Source organism: Gigantopelta aegis, chromosome 5 (genome assembly GCF_016097555.1).
Source record: "Gigantopelta aegis isolate Gae_Host chromosome 5, Gae_host_genome, whole genome shotgun sequence".
NCBI classification, from domain to species: Eukaryota; Metazoa; Mollusca; class Gastropoda; order Neomphalida; family Peltospiridae; genus Gigantopelta; species Gigantopelta aegis.
The window spans coordinates 11,901,956-11,919,502 of NC_054703.1; the positions used below are offsets into that span (position 1 = coordinate 11,901,956).

The following is a 17,547-nucleotide window of genomic DNA, read 5'->3' on the forward strand; positions in this document are numbered from 1 at the left end:
CTGTACCACTGAGCTAGGTCCCGCCCTGGATTTAAATTAAATCAATATTTGTTCAAGATACTAACTACATCAATTAACTTTGTTTTACTTACCATGACAGGCATCAAAGGGCGGATAACCCACTGACTAGACAGCGGTTGACCCTGTAGGTTGATAAACTTGTAGACCTGCTGTGGGACTGGGTTACCCGAATTGACCGCCGCCACCGGTGGAGGGTTACTTTCTCCCAGTATAACCAGGTCTGGTTCCGTGCTGGTCATAACTGAAACAAAGGAAAGGAAGGTCTGTTTAACGACACCTCAGCACATGCATATTACTTGGCAGATAGTTGGTGACCAACATAAAGGAAGGTTTGTTTAACGACACCTCAGCACATGCATATTACATGACAGATATTTGGTGACCAACATAAAGGAAGCTTTGTTTAATGACACCTCAGCACATGCATATTACTTGGCAGATAGTTGGTGACCAACATAAAGGAAGCTTTGTTTAACGACACCTCAGCACATGTATATTACATGTATTTGGTGACCAACATAAAGGAATATTTGTGTACAATACATCAGCATATTTTAAACAATAGATATTTGGTATATAACATACGGTTAGAGACATGTCTCGACAGTGAGATCAAAGAAAAGAAATATAACTTGGTATTTGGTATATAACATATGGTTAGAGACATGTCTCGACAGTGAGATCAAAGAAAAGAAATATTTCTTTAACGACACCTCAGCACATTTCAAACAACAGATATTTGATGTCGTAATCATAAGATCCATATGGTTATTTCGACACTTGGTATAGACAGTGAGAGAAATGAAAGGAATGTTTGTTTAACTACACCTCAGCACATTTTAAACTACAGATATTTGGTGTTTAATATATGGTTATTTTAATACTTAATCCAGATAGTGAGAGACAGGAAAGGAAGGTATGTTTAATGACACCTCAGCACATATAAAACTACAGGGGCCAGTTGTTCAAACGATAGTTAGCTTAATCATTGGTTAATGGAAATTTTCACAACCAAGAATTGAATCAGTACAAATACTAACTAAAAATATCATGTTGAACCTTGATTTATAACAACCAAAGGTGTCCACATATAAATTATAATCAAATCTAATGTTCCTTTACTGGCCTCGGTGGCGTCGTGGTTAAGCCATCGGACATACGGCTGGAAGGTACATGCTTTGTAGCCCAATACCGGCTCCCACACAGCGAGTTTTAACAACTCAAATGGTAGGTGTAAGACCACTACACCCTCTTCTATCTCACTAACCACTTAACGACTAACAGACAGCCCAGATAACTGAGGTGTGTGCCCTGGACAGCATGTTTGAACCTCAATTGGATATAAGCATGAAAATAAGTTGAAATGAAATGAAAAATGTTCCTTTAGAATTTGTGCAAATATAATTAAATGGAAAATATTAAGACTAACCCAGGGTTAAGTTAACTATGCTTTGAACAACTGGGCCCATATATTTGGTGTCGAACATAATATAGCTATTTCAACATTCGGTCTAGAAAGGAAAAAGGAATGTTGGCTTAATGACACCTAGCTCTGTGCACATGAAATATTTGCAATCGTTACCAAAATTACATCATTTTCGTCATCTCTTTTTAGTTGTTTGAAATGTTTTGACAGTCATCGTTATTAATAATAAAAAAACAAAGTGTATAATAATATGGATAATAAAGATTCTATGGCTTCTAGAATTATTATAAAAATCAACTAGCCATGGGATCAGTGATTAAATTTTTTTACTAGCCATGATTAAAAATTCACTAGCCCTACTTTAAGTAAATAAAATGTTACTAATAGGAATAATTGGATATGTCACCTAAAGGAGGAGATAGAGCTTAAAAACCCTTAGATTGGGGGGAGGAAGGGGCAGGATATTCACTTTTACTTAACTGCAGCATTTGACAAAATAAAAAGTCACTAGCCATCAGGCATGGCAATGGTAGTAATTTACTAGCCTGATACAGGGTTAGCTCTGGATGAGTAGAAAATTTCGCCAAATTTATCCATTAAACTCTAAATATTGCAGAAACCCACAATTATTTTCAAGAAAATATCAATCATTACATGAAATTCTTTCACCAAATTCAAATAAAAATTGCCAGTTGTGTTTAAAATTCGCAACTGGCAAATCTGGCGAGTGCCAGAGCTAGCCCTGCTGACATTAAATATAACTAGCCAATGGAGTGGGGCTACCATAATCTAGAAGCCCTGCCGACATTAAATATCACTAGCCAATGGAGTGGGGCTATCATAATCTAGAAGCCCTGCTGACATTAAATATCACCAGCCAATGGAGTGGGGCTATCATAATCTAGAAGCCCTGCTGACATTAAATATCACCAGCCAATGGAGTGGGGCTACCATAATCTAGAAGCCCTGCTGACATTAAATATCACCAGCCAATGGAGTGGGGCTATCATAATCTAGAAGCCCTGCTGACATTAAATATCACCAGCCAATGAAGTGGGGCTACCATAATCTAGAAGCCCTGCTGACATTAAATATCACTAGCCAATGGAGTGGGACTACCATAATCTAGAAGCCCTGAAGATATTACACTTGTCTAGGAGTCGTTCTGATTTTACGAAACTTGTATCAGAATTCAAGTATTATCCTCTTACTCTCTCAGGCAGTAAGAATCCTGACATTTGTACTGTATCAACATGACACACCAGCTCGTGTAATAACCTCTAGAAATCGTGTTTTGGGAAATATATATATCCTACCTATTTACAATTAACCAGGTTCTCCTTGAATGTTAAAATGCAACTTACCTGCAGCCGCAGCTTGCTGTTGCTGCTGCTGCTGCTGTAGTTGTAACTGCTTCTCTACTTCTGCCACCGCAGCTGCTTTAGCTGCAGCCTTTGCGGCTGCCTCTGCCTCCGCGGCTGCCTGTAACTGGCAGGGCAGCCGTCCAGCCTTGGCATCAGCAACCAGCTTCATGGCTTTGTCGTAATCGAGTTTCTCCTTGTTGAAGGAGTCGACCTGCGCCGTGGACAGTGGCTCATCACTGCACTCCATCGCCAGCTCGACCGACGAATTGAAGCGCAGCCGCAGGCCATGCTGGTGACTGCGATGTCCACGCTTCACCATGGCTGCTGAAATTAAAACACTGGTGTGAGACCAATTTAAAAATACTTTTAATAATAAAAGCTGATGTCCTCACTTCACCATGGCTGCTGAAATTAAAACACGGGTGTGAGACCAATTTAAATAATTAAAACATGGGTGTGAGACCAATTTAAATAATTAAAACACTGGTGCTTATATCCAATTAATGTTCAAGCACGCTGTCATGGGCACACACCTCAGCTATCTGGGTTGTCTGTCCAGGACAGTGGGTTAGTGTTAGTGGTTAGTGAGAGATAAGAGGTGTAGTGGTCTTACACCTACCTACCCATGGAGCCGTTAAAAGAGGCTGAACTCAAAGGCCATAATTAACTGTGAAGAAGAAGTTTGTTTTGTTTAACGACACCACTAGAGTACATTGATTAATTAATCAATGATTATTGGATGTCAAACATTTGGCAATTCTGACACGTAGTTATTCTGACACGTAGATAATTTATATGCACCATCCCACAGACAGGATAGCATATACCACGGCCTTTGATATACCAGTTGTGGTGCACTGGCTGGAACGAGAAATAGCCCAATGGGCCCACCGACGGGAATTGATCCCAAACCGACTGCGCATCAAGCGAGCGCTTTACCACTGAGCTACATCCCGTCCTTAAATTAACTGTGAATGTCAAACTTAATCTGCAACAGCAATACAAACAATTTCAGCTTAATATCTTTAGGCAAAAACGTAAATGTACGCGAGACAGATAAATAGGACAGAAGGAAGGAAATGTTTTAATTAACGACGCACGCAACACATTTTATTTACGGTTATATGACGTCAGACACATGGTTAAAGACCACACAGATATTGAGAGAGGAAACTCACTGTCGCCACTTCATGGGCTACTCTTTTCGATTAGCAGCAAGGGATCTTTTATATGCACCATCCAATTGACAGGATAGCACATACCACAGCCTTTGATATACCAGTCGTGGTGCACTGGCTGGATAGAATGACGGAAACGAAAACATACATAGTCCACAGCAGGGAACAATATTTCACGAGAACAGTTGCTAGGTTCGCGTGTCGGTTACGCAACTTTAAAATTACGAGAACTGCCTATCGGTTACGTGGTGAACAATTACATTCTAAAATTAAAAGTACCATATATTAGTAATGAAAGTGAAAATCAATTGTAGCACAGAACAGTAGTTCAAGTGTTTTAGGATTAGGTAGGCCTAACTCATCTGTTACGAGAACTATATTGACATAACCGAATATATATATATATATATATATATTGAATCGGTTACCCAAGTAAAACTCAAGTGAACGGACTTCCGGTTACCTAAGATTTTGAAATATAGTCCCCTGTATAGAGACTAATTTACACATATTATTAGTGGGACCTTTCACCGTCACGTTTTACACCTGTTGGCCTGTTGCCCTAATGTATCAACCTGAAAAACTTTTATTTAACGACACCACTGAAGCACATTGATTAATTAATTATCGGCTATGGGATGTCAAACACATGGTAATTCGGGCACATAGTCATCAGAGGAAACCCGCTACATTTTTTCTAATTAGTACTCAAGGTTTGAAAATCGATGGTAAGCAAGAAACTGTGCTCCTGAAAGTATGTAGGAGAGCATTTGCTCCCAGTGTAACACTTCACGGTAATTTTAAGTAAATATATTAATGCTATCAGCATGTGATGAGGCGAGCTGTTTTTCGCCCATGTAGAAATAGTTTTGCACGAGCACACGTGAGTGGGAGCAATTGCTCAGGTCAAACCGTAAGAACTGCCTAATGCAGCAAGGGATCTTTTATATGCACTTTGCCACAGACAGGAAAGCACATACCACATACTGCTAATCGAAAAGAGTAGACCATGAAGTGATGACAGTGGATTTCCTCTCTTAATATCTGTATGGTCCTTAACCGTATGTCTGACGCCATATAAGTATTAATATAACCGTAAATATGCATCGTTAAATAAAACATTCCCTTCCTTTCACTCACAGGTGTAGACTTACCAGCTTCGTACAGAATGTCACAATCGAATTCTTTTAAACAAGCCTGTTCCTTATCTGGTTACATCTCTCAAGCTTGTCCAAGACATGCCCAAATCTGGAAGAAGAAAAAAGAATTTATCAAAAGTATCATTTCAGCAGCTTATTAAGGGCATCGTCAAATATATACTGGTACTGAATATGAATTAATTTAAATGTGCAGTTCTCAAAACTTAAGAATCTGTCGTAGGCGAGTGTAGGGGGAGGGTTTTGGGTGTTGAAACCCACCCACCCTACTGAAAGCATATTTTCCCTTTTTCATATACTCAACTATAAATTTCATTTGACACAATTTGGACACCCACCAGCCACCTACCTCCAAAATTCCTGTACACAGCATTTTTTTTTTTTTAATTTAACTGCCATGGGTGAAACGGTAAACAGTCCACTGACAGCAATTTTGAGCCTGCAGGGTTTCTACCAGAGGGTAAAACGGGTATGGAGCTATACCCCAATTTTTTTTATAATTAATTACTCTTATCATTACTTAACCATAACCTTAAACTTGATCCAGTTTCTTTCTAGGGTAAATACCCCTTGTTGACATTGGATGCATTCAATTCCATAGCGCAATACCCAAAAATTTCTTTCTGGCAGAAACACTGGCCTACCTAACAGGAATTTGTTAAAAGTGACTTTTGCAGCAAATAAACACAACTGCAAAGTTGTTTTCCTGTATGAACTCATATTTCAAATGTACAACATTGCAAGGGGCAATAATTAAAACTCAAGGAACAGCAACAACTTTGGGTTTTTTAGTAGTAACGCCAAGACCAATCCAGGGTCACCATGTAAACTTTATGTAATGTTTTTGTTACCCCCAACACACACACACACACACACACAGTGACATGATTTCTCCAATATTGGAAGGAAGGAAGGAAATGTTTTATTTAACGATGCACTCAACACATTTTATTTACGGTTATATGGCGTCGGACATATGGTGATGGACCACACAGATATTGAGGGAAGAAACCTGCTGTCGCCACTTCATAGGCTACTCTTTTTGATTAGCAGCAAGGAATCTTTTATATGCACCATTCCAGACAGGATAGCACATACCATGCCTTTGATGTACCAGTCGTGGTGCACTGGCTGGAGCGAGAAATAGCCCAATGAGCCCACTGATGGGGATCAATCCCAAACTGACCGCGCATCAAGCGAGCACTTTACCACTGGGCTACGTCTCGCCTCTAACAAGATTAATACCACACAAACACTCAGTCAGTAACCATAACTTTACAAATTAGTAAGTCAACAGTCCAGTAGAGCTGGGCAGTATACTGTATATATACCGTTCGATATTTGTTATCATGTCAATACCACTTTATCGTACCAAGCAAATTTCAAAATACAAAAAAAAAAATCTTGAAAAATGTTATCTGCCATTTAGTAAAGCACTAACAATATATCTGACAAATGCAAAATAGCTGAAAAGAAGAGATTAATGCCTTGTGTATAGAATTTAATTTAGACGAAATTAGTGGGTAGACTTAATTTGGGAATACATTTCAAGCAGAGTATACCGAAAATACTGCTGAATATCGCAGTAAATCACCTCCAAAATACCGATACCGAACCTGAAATTCCAATACCACCCTCCTCTATAACTAGTCCACCAGAGAACAGAACATGTCAATGTACATATGATATATTGTCAAATATCGGCAGGTAATGTACACCAGGTGAATACACGGGGCTAAAACTTAAAGGGACCGCCCTAGTTACGGCTAGTAGTTAACCATTACGGCGTTGTTTTTCGCTATTAAACCCATTTTTTCACAAATAAAATTGCACTTTACTTACATTTTATTATTTAGAATACACATTTCCATTCACCTGAAGTGCTTTTTGGTAATCCTGGTAATCCTGATGTTTGTAAAACCACGAAATGCATTTTTTTGTATTTCTTAAAATGCTGCGCGCACTCGAGAAAAAACCATTAAGCAAGCGAGGTCCAATCTATTTTTAGAGGGAATCTTCCTGTGTAAACGTCACAGACGTTGGTATACCACGTGACCGTTATCATTTTGGTTCGGTTTGTTTTCTCGTGCACGGTTCGCGCAATCAACATCCGATTTGTTGTCGTTTGCTTGTTGTTCATTTGTGAGATATTTCTTCACAGTTCCTGAACATTTTCAGTAATAATAAAGTTCAGACAAGTGTCTCAATACAAAACGTTACAAACCCTTAAAACCAATAATTTTGCTAAGTCTTATGATATCTGGAGAGGGGATACAACCAGGACAGAACAGTTGGAACATGTCCAGGAGAGGTGAAAGGAAGCACCCCAAGTCTGTGAAATTTGTCGTGACATAGGCATTGTTGTGCTTCGAGCGACATCTACCGGTGACATCAGAATACTAACTTTCAAAATTATTTCAAGCAATTGGGACATGGGGATTCCCATGGTATTTATCGATATAAAACCTGCTTTTTCACTCCATTTGATAAAAACGTGATCTAAGTGTGTTACAGGTTTGTAGATTAACCAAATTATAATTTATTTTTGCTGGATGGAACTAGGGTATGCGGCTTTAACAACGGAAATTGCCGTCGTCGACATAAATTGCTGTGGATCGATAGCATCACAGACGGCAATTTTGTGCCATGGGATAAAAACAGCAAAATTAATATATCTGGTGTACATTATCTGCCAGTATTTAACATTTGTACAATTGAAATTTTGTTGGGTTTTTTTTGTTTAACACCACTACTAGAGCACACTGATTAATTTATTATCGGCAGTTGGATGTTAAACATTTGGTAATTCTGACCCGTAGTCAAAAGAGGAAACCTGCCACATTTTTAATAATGCAGCAAGGTATCTTTTATAAGCACTTCCTACAGACAGGATAGCACATACCACGGCCTTTAATATACCAGTCGTGATGCACTGGATGGAACAAGAAATAGCCCACTGGGCCTGCCAACGTGGATCGATCCCAAACAGACCGTGCATCAAGCGAGCACTGGATTACGTCCCGCCAACAGTCAGATTTATTTGCTGGAAAAGTCACTTTTTAAAAATTGACAAAGGCAGGCTCAAAATTGTAGTCAGTGGCCATTTCACCCATGACATTTTTTTTTTTATATAATGCCATGGGCGGTTTCTGCCAAGAGGGTAAAACAGGTATGGTGTCATACCCAAATATGTTTTGATTTTTTTTTTTTTTTTTTTTTTTTTTTTTAAGTTAACCTTTTGACAAAATCAATGACTCTTATCATTACTGTATGATTTTCTTAACCCTAACCCTAAACTGAAGGGCATATTGTCACAGACCACTGACCTATTTAATGGTCTAACAAAGTATTACCTGAACAAAAATAATTTGATTTGTCCCTAGATGTACTTTATTCAACCATCTTCATAACCACCATACTCATTATTAATGATATTTTGTAAAAATAACTGAATTATGGCAATGGTCCATAATTCAAAAACTAAAATTGCCAAGAGTGTTGACATGGATTTCACTCCATCCTGGTTCAGTTATGGTGATGCAATAGCTACATGTAGATTAGGTTTCCAACAATTAATGTAATTTTTATTTATTATCCATTTTTAGGTCCTTAAATCTGTGACAGTATGCCTTTAACTCATTTTCTTTCTTGGGGAGGCACCCCATACCCCATTGACTGTGGTTGCATTCATTTCCATAGCACCATACCCAAAAAAAACACTGATGGGTGACAAATTCTTAAGTTCGGGCCCTGTATATAGTTTGCCATCGTTGAGGAACTAGATCACCAACAATAGTCTGGGTCTGGCGAGTATGGTACCAGTCGAAATTGAAACGCCTTGAATCAAATGTGACAAAACATGTGCTGGCGTGAACTACATATCTGGCAACAGATGTCATAGAACATGCGGTATATTTTTACACTGCCAAATTGGAAGATGTGCAATGTTCGAAACTTAGCTTTTAATTTTTCTCAACAAATAACAGAAAATATATATGTTAAAGGGGGAGTAAACTCAAACATGAGCCTTATCTGTTGGAAAGATGCACACCAGGACCACCAACACATACTGACACTTTAACAAATGAAAAGCGCGTAATTTTAGAGTTAATAAAAAAAACGTGATTATTCCTGCTAACTGGGGGGCAGCCATTTTCTTTTGTTTTCAAGGCGTCCAGTACTCTAACTTGGGACGAAGTGACGTCAGCTCCGACCAACTCCTGTATGCACAGTATACACAAAAGCAGTAATTTACGACAAGGCACTTCTCTTTGATCAACCTGATTTGTAATACAACATAAATGATGTGATAATATAGAATAAACTATTTAATTAAATATATTTCAAGTTGCATTAACAGAACGCTGGAGCAAAAACGACAACCCACTATACCCAAGTGATAATTTTATTTTCTTTGCGACTGCGTACTTGGTCAGTTCTATGATTTTAGATAGGAAAGTCAATCAATAGTTTTACAAAACTATTTACAGTAATAAACCATGTCGATTACCATTTTAGGGGTAATATTACACAATATCGGTATGTATTTTTGTGCCTAGAGAGCGGTAATTAATTGGCTCGTCTGGTTACCTATCAAATACACACCTGTCAATCGGGAATCACAGGTAGAGGCAACTAACAGAATAGTCAAATTAACCAAGAAAACATGCTGTATATCATTTCAGTACGTAGGTTAATGCATGGACAAAACATGGTATAAATATTACGACTTGTTGTATAGCCACTTTGACAATGGTGGTTTATTTAGTATTGAAAAATAATATATATTATTGCTGGCTTACTGGGATGGATATTATTACAGAACATTGCAATGCATGCCTATTTTATCATCCCGCAAAAAAACCAGGTAGATTTGTTTCTCTTGTTCTAACACTCATTCCTGACCCACTGTCGCCACTTCATGGGCTACTCTTTTCGATGAGCAGCAAGGGATCTTTTATATGCACCATCCCAGACAGGATAGCACATACCACAGCCTTTGATGTGCCAGTCGTGGTGTGAAAATAATGTGTCATGATATTACTGCATATTGATAAGCTGATACAATAAGTCCGACAGGCGATCTGTCTATTTGATTTTGTTGGCTACGTGATGTTGATCACTTACCAGGCTTTCTTAATCATGCTTTGTCACTGAAGACACTGTATATTATAATAGTATTTATAATATATTATTCTATAGACATGCAGACTAGTAGAAATTCTGGCGGGCTAGTACATTTTAGTTAGTTCTTGTCCGGCAGGCTAGTGAATTATTTTTGATTTCTGCACCCCTGCCACACATGGCGTCTGTGCAACACTCCCCAGACCCAGACTCTTCTAAGGTCAATGACAGTCACTTTTCTGACCCTTGTTTTGGCTTCATACACAATACATATATTAGCATATTTTATCCAACTGTAAAAAAAATTATATATATGATATACTTGACAAAACGTACTTTTTTTTTTATTTCTTTCATCTTTTAAAACGTAAACTTAATATTTCGTGCAGAATTATGAAAAATTAAAAATACCAACCTGTAAACAGCATTGTCTGCATGTTATAGAATTTTGACAGGGGTCAAGGTTAGCAGACCCGTTTTTATTTTAATGTGGCAAAACATTGTAATAATATAGCTCATTTTTTATTTGAATGACATCAGTATTCCAATGACGTCACTTTGCATTTCCTTACAATAACTATAAAACAAGTACATGAAGTTTCCGTTTTCAGAACGCTGGAAAAATTCCAATGCAAAATTGCTATTGAATTTTGTTTTGTTTGAACATTATTAATACACCTGAATGTGTCTAAATAAATTCTTGTGGTTAAAATGTTTTATCTTTTACGAAATATGGATTTCAAGTGAAACTATTTGCATGTTTCGCATAAAAAAATTATTATATATGTTTTACACACGTAGCTCATATATATTTACGAATGCGAGTTCTATATCTAATAAAGTATTTGTAGTTTGTATGCAATGGCTGAAATGTTATTTATGTAATGTTATCTTTCATGTTCATCATTTATTTCAATTAATGTATTATGTCAAATTATATCGTGGAGAGGCATTTACATAGGCCTACAGCCTTTTTGCCGATCCATTTCATTTATTTCAAATAAATAAATATTGTTTAAAAATATATATATTACATTTATTTTGTACGAAGCCAAAATAAAGGTGCGAAGAGTGACTGTCGTCAACCGTAAGTCTATAAAAATTATACTCAGCATAATGATAATACCGACAAGTTGGTTAAATGCAAGGTTCCACATTTTTAACAATGTGTACTGCCTGAATAGGTTGACATGCTCTATATCAGTTTGATGTTAACATTATCCTAAATGGAAAATCATTGGGTTTAGTCTAACTACTCCCCTCCCCCCATCCCCACCTGCGATTGAATATAATCATGGGAGGTAACTCGTTAATATTATTATTAACAGAAATGCAACTTTTAAAATGTAGCTGCTAAATGTCGCGTAGTATTTATTCAAGTACTCCATTATAACGGCGACAAGACATTTTTCTCCCACTGTTTTGCTTAATATTTCTTTAAAACATGATAAGTATTGTTTCAAGTCGAGCCTAAACAAAAATGGCGGAGATTTAGCGAGTGTTTGTCGTCATTTGTCGGTTTGTGTTGCACTTGCAGAAATGACAACAAAATAAATAACATCAATTGGAAATGATGCTGCAACGTATATAGTACCGGAATTGATCAAAATAACTATTCTATAGTTTGATTATACAAATGAAATTTGTTTAACTTACCAGGAGCACAAGAACGGCAACCCTCGATTGTCGTTTTATCTCATCACGTGACTAAGCAGTGCGCGAAACGCAAGCTACTGTCGGTAATTTTCCGAATAATAATTGTAGCGTATTTTTTGTACAGTTGTAACTGTGGATCTTTGATGTGCACATTTGGTGCAATGTTTCATATCTTATTGTTTATTTTTTCACAAAGTTACATTTACAATAATTAAGCGTTCTGTTGTCGAGGGTTTATTTTACAGATAATGTTTTCTACGCAACAAGTATTGATTGTTCTTCTTTGTACTACATTTGCAAGCATAACACCACACGACTTTTAACTCCAATGGGTTAATATTATTAGTGATTTATTTTATATTATATATTTTCAACTTTAGTTTAGAGCGTAAACATATGAATTGGCGTTTCATTTTATATTTATGAGGTTGATATCTTGAAATATATTATTATATTGTGCTTGCGTATGCTATAAAGTAAACATAAATTAAGGCATTTCAGCACACTTGTTACATGCTTTACATGTATACAGTATATATATTCTTCTTTAAAAACTATATTGTTTGCCTGTTCTTCTTGGGTGTTTGTTTGTTTATTTTTTAATATTACTTTCACTTATTTGTTGTTGTTTGTTTTTTTAAGGTTGTTTTTGTTAATACTTGTGCAGGTAGTTACAAACCATTAAACTTAAAGGGACATTCCTGCGTTTGCTGCAACTTTTAAGGTGTTATCGATTAACAGAGCCTTTTTAACGATTGTAATTACATATCAAATATATTTTTCTGCATAAAATATTCGTGGCTGTATATTAAACGTGTTTCTGATCGTTCTAATATTTTTACTAGGTTAAATTTCATTTTATTTCCTAAAATATTATTTTTTCGTACGTATGAAATTATTTGAAAAGAGAATCCAGTTTGGGCTCTTGCAAATATTGATACGACCAGAAACACACTGAATGTACAGACACTTATATTCTAAACAAGAAAATATATTTAATATGTAAGTTTAATCGTAGAACTATTTTATTAGTCGGAAACATCTTACAATGCAGCAAACTCAGGAATGTCCCTTTAATTTTAATTAGCCTAGCAGGGTAAGCAAAAATGTTCGCTAAATTTCAAGTACGCTTCAAAAATGGCGCAAAGCCGCTTATTTTCTAATAAAATATTAACTATTAGGCGTACATAAAATTATTTCGCCAAAGTAAAATAAAATTCGCCTAAATCTTCTTCTGGTTGTTTTTGTTGTTTAAATTCGCATTTGGCGAATTACGCGTGTACCAGAGCTAACTTTTATTGTAATTGGATAGTCTTTTTAAATCGGTTATTGAAATATTGTAAACACATATTTAATGTAAAACTTTCGCTGGAACTTGTTGTGTTTGGTTTTAAAGAAAATACTAAAACACAGGCCCCAATACCTTTTTTGTTTTTTTGGGGTTTTTTCTCTTTTGTTACTTTTAGCCAAACATTATATAGGCCAATATACATCTAAAGTGCAACAAATTCAGTTAAACATTACGCATTTTAAAAACGAAGCTAAACATAGATATATTATAGAATTTTTGTATTACAAAGTAGTCAATGTACCATTCTTTGTTTGAAAACCCATAATTTGGCCAACTTCTTTTGTCCATTCACCTTTCCCCGGCGTTCGATTGTATACCTTGCTTGGATAATTGATCAATTAACTGAACCAAAATTTAGTGTGTGCGTGTCTGTCTGTGTTGGTGTGAGAGAGAGAGAGAGAGAGAGAGAGAGAGAGAGAGAGAGAGAGAGAGAGAGAGAGAGAGAGAGAGAGAGAGAGAGAGAGAGAGAGAGAGAGAGAGAGAGAGAGAGTGTGTGAGTGAGTGAGTGAGTGGGGGGGGGGGAGGGTTAGCGGGGTATATGTATTATGTGAATATGTATTGAGTATTCATTTTCGTTTTCGCTTGCTAAATTTTAATCAATTAATATTATCCCCATAGACATGAAATAAAAATAAAAGTGTACTATTCTCGTTCTCAATATTCAATCTCTCTTTCTTTCAATTTTTGTTTCTTTCTTTCTTGGTCCTTTCTTCGCTGTTAACGCCTAAAAAAGCTTTATAATTAGTTTTTCTTGATGTTATTCCATTATTACTAGTGTAATACATTAAATATATGCATGTCAATATATTTGTTATATAACATTATTGTAAGGTAGTGATATCAGGGCCCCAACCCTGACACTACCAAATTTATTTCTGGGGTTAATAAACTTTATTTTTAAAACCCCAACAACCCCCCCATCCCCACACACACACACACACAACATAACAACAGTCTTTCAATAGGTCAGTGGGAAATGGGGGGGGGGGGCGAGGGACACAGCTCCCCCAACATGAGGACAAAAATAAATATAGATTAGAAAAGTGGCTTGTATATATATGTATATATATATACACGCACACATGCTCCACACACACACACACACACACGCACGCACGCGCACTTTTTAGCACCTTCATACGCCCGTGTAGCCTACGTGTATTTATTCAAATTAATAGATCTATTTTGCATTTAGAAACGCTATACAGGAGGGGGAGGGATGTTTGTTAAGAGTTACGTATCGTTTTCATGATATATCTTTATATAATAATAAATTAAAGATGGGAGGGAATGTTTTACTCCAAAACTGGGAATAAAAAACGACATGATGCCTTTGTTGAATGGTGTGGAATAGTGTGGAATGGTGCAGATTATCGGACTGTTAAAATATAGCTGATAAAAGCCCTGTATAGTCGTGGGACAGTAGTTGGAACGGACACCTCCTACCCTCCGATAATGTGTCCGCCTTGGGGTTCGACCTTCTGACTCGGAACACCCCAAGTGAGCACTAGATACTGACTGGACTAGTTCCCACTTCCCCCGTCCCATCCACGTGATAAATTTGTGTTTGTTTAACGACACCACTAGAGCACATTGATTTATTAATCATGGGCTATTGGATGTCAAACATTTGGCAATATTGAAATGTAGTATTAGAGTAAAAACCCGCTACATTTTGTTCCATTCGTGGTGCACTTGCTGGAATGAGTAGTAGCCCAATGGGCTCACCGACGGGGATCAATCCTAAACTGACCGCGCATCAAGCGAGCGCTTTACCACTGGGCTACGTCCCCCCCCCCCCCCCCCCGCCCCCCTACACGTGATCATTGCAATAACATTGTAGTTTATGTCATGCCTTTTCGTCCATTAAAAAAATACCCCCATCAATGTTCTCTTTTTCTTTTAATTTTGGCGCCTCTCTCACCCCCCTCCCTCCATTATTTTACACTAGACAAAAGTACGGTCACGCGCTTGCATGTTAACGTCCGAATACACGAGAATATGCACGTCCTGGAAATCGAGTGGCTAATGTTTGAATGAAATTTCCTTTTAGTCTGTAAGATGTCATCTTTAACTAACATCTTTTATTTAACGGCACATTACGTATTCACCGTTACATATAGGCCTAGCTTCAAAGGAAACTGCAGCAATGGATAATTTTAATGTATTTTTCCCCATGCCAGGACAGCATATACCACAGCCTTGGCTCAGGCAAATCTTCTTTTAATTAAAATATATTTTCCAGGGGAGCATGGCATCCCCGATAAACTTCGAACGCCGAAGTCTAGATCCCCCACTCCCGTGCATACATTCCGGCACACGCACGTGGGTTTCTTCTCCATAGGCGCACCAGCTCCCATTTATGGCGGGGGGGGGGGGGGGGGGGGGGGGGAGAGAAGCTGAAAGTGCCCGAATCTGGATTACAACGTTTATTCATATTAGCATTACTGCCAACAGCTATATAGGGTTGCAAACGAATCGCCACGCATTTTAACATGTATTACAGCTGATATTGTGGGTAGTAGAATAATGAAAATACAAACCTTAGTAACCAAGAAAACACCTGCATAATCAAAATTGTCCAGGACACCCCTCTCTCTATCTGTCTGTCTCTTCGCCTCTCCTTTCTCCTTTTGTTCACTTTATTTGTCTTTGTTTACAAATATCAATTTATTAAATTTGTCGTCTTTGTATTTGAAAAATGTAGGGAGAGGCCTTAATATAGGCCGATCACAAAACTGCATATTTAATGGTCAATAAATATTGTTTAATCCAAAATACATAGTGAAGTGTTCAGGCCAGCTAATTTTCCCCGAATTTCTCTATTGTTTTTCCCGAATTTGAGAATTTTCTCCAGGATAGGGTGGGGATGATACCCCATGCCCCGTCACGTACACTTACGCCTCTCTCGCCATATCATATAGGCCTAACCGTATTTTTACGGTAATTAAAATGTGAGTGCGTAATTAAATAAAACATTCCATCATGCAGGGCTTCTTGATTATGGTAGCCCCACTCCCATGGCTAGTGATATTCAGTGTTGGGCTAGTAAATAATTACTATAACCAGCCCGATGGCTAGTGGAAAAAACCTTGCCAAATGCTGCATTTAAGTTTTATTTTGTAAATATGAATATCCCCCCCCCCCCCCCCCCCTCCCACCCCCAACCTAAGAGGCTTTAAGTTCTATCTCTCTGTAGATGACATATCCGATTATTACTATTTACTAAAATTGTTTTTGGTTTTTTTAAAGTAGGGCTAGTGAATTTTTAATTATGGCTAGTAAATGTTTAAAATCACTGATCCCATGGCTAGTGGATTTTTATAAAATTCTAGAAGCATCCTTCCTTCCGTAATGAGAGAGGTGGGATTTTCACCTAATAGTCCAGTAAATCTAAGCCAAAATTTAGGTGAACCTAGAACAAACTGTAACAGAAGGTTGGGGTTTTTGTATTATAATGTTAACACAATCCCACTGAACATTATATCCAAACTACGCCAAAATCAGATAACATTTTTATTAATATCTGCAGTCTCATCATTTAAAAAAACAAAATTGTATGTACCTTTGCCTGCCTGAGGGAAACATACCCTGAAATGGACAAACCCTGTTGTCCAGCTCTTTCTCCCAGGATATTGGTTTATACAAACACATCCACTAAACCTGGCCGGAGTACACCCATTTTACACAAAAAGCACTACTTTTGCATGGGCCGGTATTATCACAAACAAGTCTTCAATGTCAACAAGTTAAACGTTTACGAACTACATGCTCTACCCTGTTAACTTCAGTCACATTAATTACATGTTTTCTCATGTAGCCCCAGTGCCTGTGGCACTTTCATTAATTTCACAAGAAACGTTACCTGCCTGGGGCCAATGAACACTCAAAAGGACGACCCCCAGTTGTCCAGCTCTTTTTCACGTTATATCCATGTAAACAAGCACGTGGGCTAAGGGACAAAATCACACAAGTCTGTGCATTTTATACAAATGTTGCACGACTTCAAGGTGCTGTGGGGGACAGTATGCAGTATCCAGTGTAAACCAAGGACATATATGCACTATCTGCATCCTCTTCCCTGTCAAACCCAACGTAACAATTCAGCTGCCCAGCCATTAATCACATAGCAACAAAAATATATTTTCTCGCATTCATTTCCGCTAACTAAATGGATGGATAACTCTACTATGATGCCAAATAGTTGCCACTTCAAAGCCGTCTGCCATGAAATAATCACAGTCAAACAGCAGACACTTTACTTGCGTGG

The 17,547-nt window shown here is 37.5% G+C and overlaps 1 protein-coding gene across 2 annotated transcripts in view; it reads right to left on the reverse strand.

The window, feature by feature from the left end:
- LOC121373586 (apoptotic chromatin condensation inducer in the nucleus-like) overlaps positions 1 to 11,964 on the reverse strand; it is a 45,319-nt gene extending 33,355 nt beyond the window's left edge. For both annotated transcript variants that reach the window (XM_041500274.1, XM_041500273.1), the window contains exons 1-4: positions 11,927 to 11,964; positions 5,144 to 5,237; positions 2,812 to 3,135; positions 93 to 262 (exon numbers count right to left, since the gene is read on the reverse strand). In XM_041500274.1, the coding sequence (XP_041356208.1) occupies positions 93 to 262; positions 2,812 to 3,130 (489 nt within the window). In that variant the 5' untranslated portion in view covers positions 3,131 to 3,135; positions 5,144 to 5,237; positions 11,927 to 11,964. The remainder of the gene's footprint in view (positions 1 to 92; positions 263 to 2,811; positions 3,136 to 5,143; positions 5,238 to 11,926) is intronic.
- Between the last annotated feature and the right edge of the window lie 5,583 nt (positions 11,965 to 17,547).